We start from the raw sequence: 2,833 nt of genomic DNA, 5'->3' as shown, positions 1-2,833 counted from the left end.
AGCTCGTTTTCTGACACACGGGGACAGCCTGCTCTTGTGCTGTTAAGATTTCCTTCTTGAAGAGTGTCCAGCCTTCCTGGACTCCTTTGCCCTTCAGGACTGTCTGGCAACCAAGTTCCTAAACAGGCTGAAGTCTGCCTGCCAGGAGTCCGAAGTTTCAGTTCTGCTAACCCCTCTCCTTGCTTCTCCAAGGACTGAAAACTCTATTATTTCGCGATCACTGTGCTCAAGACAGCCTCCAACCGTCACATCCCCCACAAGACCTTCTCTGTTTGCAAACAGCAGGTCCAGCAGGGCACCTTCCCTTGCTGGTTCCTTCACCAACTGTGTCAGGAAGTTATCTTCCACACATATTACAGATCCTTTTTTAACAGCCAAAGGAAAACTCACTCCTTTCTTTCAAATAACACCCCTGATAGTCCACTGGTTATCTAATGGCTGACTGGGATACGGGAGATCAGGGACCAGCATCCTCCTTTGTCTGAAGAGCCAAAGCCTACATTCTTCATCTTGTGTGAACGTGTCCTAGCCACCAGGATGGTAATTACTCCAAGGACTCTAGCCTTGCATTTCCAAGCTGTTCACTTTTGTATGGTAGTGTTTAGAACCTTTGGGAGAGGGGAGTGGACTGGCTTTCCTAGTTGGCTTGAGACTGGGTTCCAGGTTTTCTATCTGTGTATCCATATTTTATTTATACATTTTATTACACAGCCCATTGAGGCTGGAGCTCTTATGTGAGTTGTGCTCACTTCTTTTCTGGTAGTTAATCTGAGTAATATATCTGGAGTGAAACAGTGTGAGCCAGATTAATAGTGAATGAAAGGAGATTCTGCAAATTATTAAATTGTTACACCTGCTCTCCAAAATGTCATTTTCATCAGGAATTTATATTTGGGATTGCACCCCCCCTCCTCACACCACCCCTTTTCTAGTGTTCTGACTTTATTTTAAAGATAAATTTACCTTATCTTCATGTTCCTTTGAATTCATGCTCTGAACAGAGCTACTTATTTCCAGTTGGTGCTTACTGTCAGAATTAGGTGGCTCATGATCATAATCATATTGTTCAGAGTGAATAAGGTCTTTAATCTTGACATCTTGGTAATCCCGGGTCTCTCTATGAACTGCACTATCATCTTCAGTGGTTTGTCCTTCTTCACGCTCAGTGCTGGTGCTCTCCTGGTCATTACTCTGGATTCTCTCCTCTTCCTCGTAGGCTGTTTCTTTCCAGGTATTGCTGAGATCTTCTTCACCATCAACATCACCACTATCATGACCATCATCATCAACACTACTGACCTCCATATCTTGTCTTTTCACCACTGCGTCATGATCATTCTGATAGTTTTCTTGAACGTTGCCTTCCCTCTCTTGGCTTTGCCACTTGTCATCCTGATCTTTGTTGTGGGTTTTTTGAGAGAGGGGAATTTCTTCTTTATAGGGCTTCTTCTGGCTATCCTCCTTGTCTTCTTCTAGGCCAAATTTCTCACCATGTCTCTTGGTTATCCAGATTAGTTGACTGGAATCTCTAAGGATTTCATCAGTTTGCATACTATTTTCATTTTCCTGTCTGTTGTATTGGTTACCTTGATTTGTCTGGTGGTCTTTGTGCTTCATATCTCTGTAATCAGTTTCTTCACCCCATTCCTCATCCTCCTCTTCCACACCTTCTTCATCACTTTCATGGTTGTTTTCAGATACACCAGCTGTATTTTTATTATATTTCCACATTTTGTGCTCATGTGCAAGACTGAGAGCATCTGCTGGATTTTCTGCATTGCCCAGAACATTTCTATTTGCCGTATTGCTGTGTTTCTCATGCCTCTTTAACTGGTAATGCTCAGTGCTGGACTGTTCTCTGCCACTGCTTCCAGAGTTGCTGTCCCAGTTATTAGAAGCCAAACCTGGTTTATTGTGCAGCAAAAGGAGATCGGTGCTTTTTAGAAGGCCATTTTTCATTTGTTGCTCATTACCACTTCTTCCTTGTTTTCTGATGGTCTGGGGCTCATCACTATGCTCAGCATTTGGTACTGATAGCTCTGGTTTTAAGTTTCTGTGACTGGGCAGCACATCACCCTTGTCTTCATACTCTGTGTTTGCTTCTTTTAGAGCTTCAGGATTAATGTCTTCAGTCTTAAAAAAAAATAAATTAGCAAGCAAATTAGTAACACTTATTTGAAGTCAATACTATGTTATTTTTCCCTTCAAAGCAAAGCATGAAACTGACTTTGTTTTCTTTGTAAATACTCCTGTTAAGGTAGCCCAGGGTGTGAAATTCACTGTTGACGTCATTTCCATTTCTTAGCAAATTGGTTTATCTGTCCCTTCTGTTCCTGGAGGTCCTGAAGAAGTCTCTGCAACTCTGTTTAGTATCTCATAGGAGATAGTTGCATATAGGTGTCTTGTGAAATCTCCAAGTGCTTAATCAATAATTTAGTGTCATAACTTCAGGCACTTGTTGTCGGCTGCAGTAATTATCACTTACCTCAGAGAAGGTGGATGTGATATTCATCTTCCTACACAGATTAATGGGAGGCCCGGGAAAAGAGGGGCAGGAGGAGAAAGCACCTTTCACAAGGTGCCATTGTAGTGATTCCTGAGGAGTGCACTGCATCTTAACTGTTTCATAATCAATGTATTAATCTACTTTAAGTCTGATACATCATTGCTTCCTAGTTGAGTTAATCAGGAACTGTTGTATTTGGTGGCAACTACTGTATCATAAGCTCACTGGTAGAAGTCATAGGTGTTTGAATGGCTTTTTTTTCCCTTGTGACTCTAGTGGAAAAGGTTCAAATGCTTGAGGAGAAAGCAGGTACTAAAATGGCTGATA

The 2,833-nt window shown here is 41.9% G+C and overlaps 1 protein-coding gene across 1 annotated transcript; it reads right to left on the bottom strand.

The window, feature by feature from the left end:
* Window positions 1-963: 963 nt before the first annotated feature.
* Window positions 964-2,512, bottom strand: SPARCL1 (SPARC-like 1 (hevin); the record flags this gene model as incomplete). The annotated part of the gene is made up of 2 exons (XM_010181854.1): window positions 2,486-2,512; window positions 964-2,133 (listed from the first exon to the last, which is right to left on the bottom strand). Coding segments are annotated over exons 1-2 (1,197 nt in total), but the record flags the coding sequence as incomplete, so codon positions are not given.
* Between the last annotated feature and the right edge of the window lie 321 nt (window positions 2,513-2,833).

This window comes from Mesitornis unicolor, unplaced genomic scaffold (assembly GCF_000695765.1).
Source record: "Mesitornis unicolor isolate BGI_N332 unplaced genomic scaffold, ASM69576v1 scaffold14953, whole genome shotgun sequence".
Classification (NCBI taxonomy): Eukaryota; Metazoa; Chordata; class Aves; order Mesitornithiformes; family Mesitornithidae; genus Mesitornis; species Mesitornis unicolor.
This window is presented reverse-complemented; position numbering and strand designations above follow the sequence as displayed.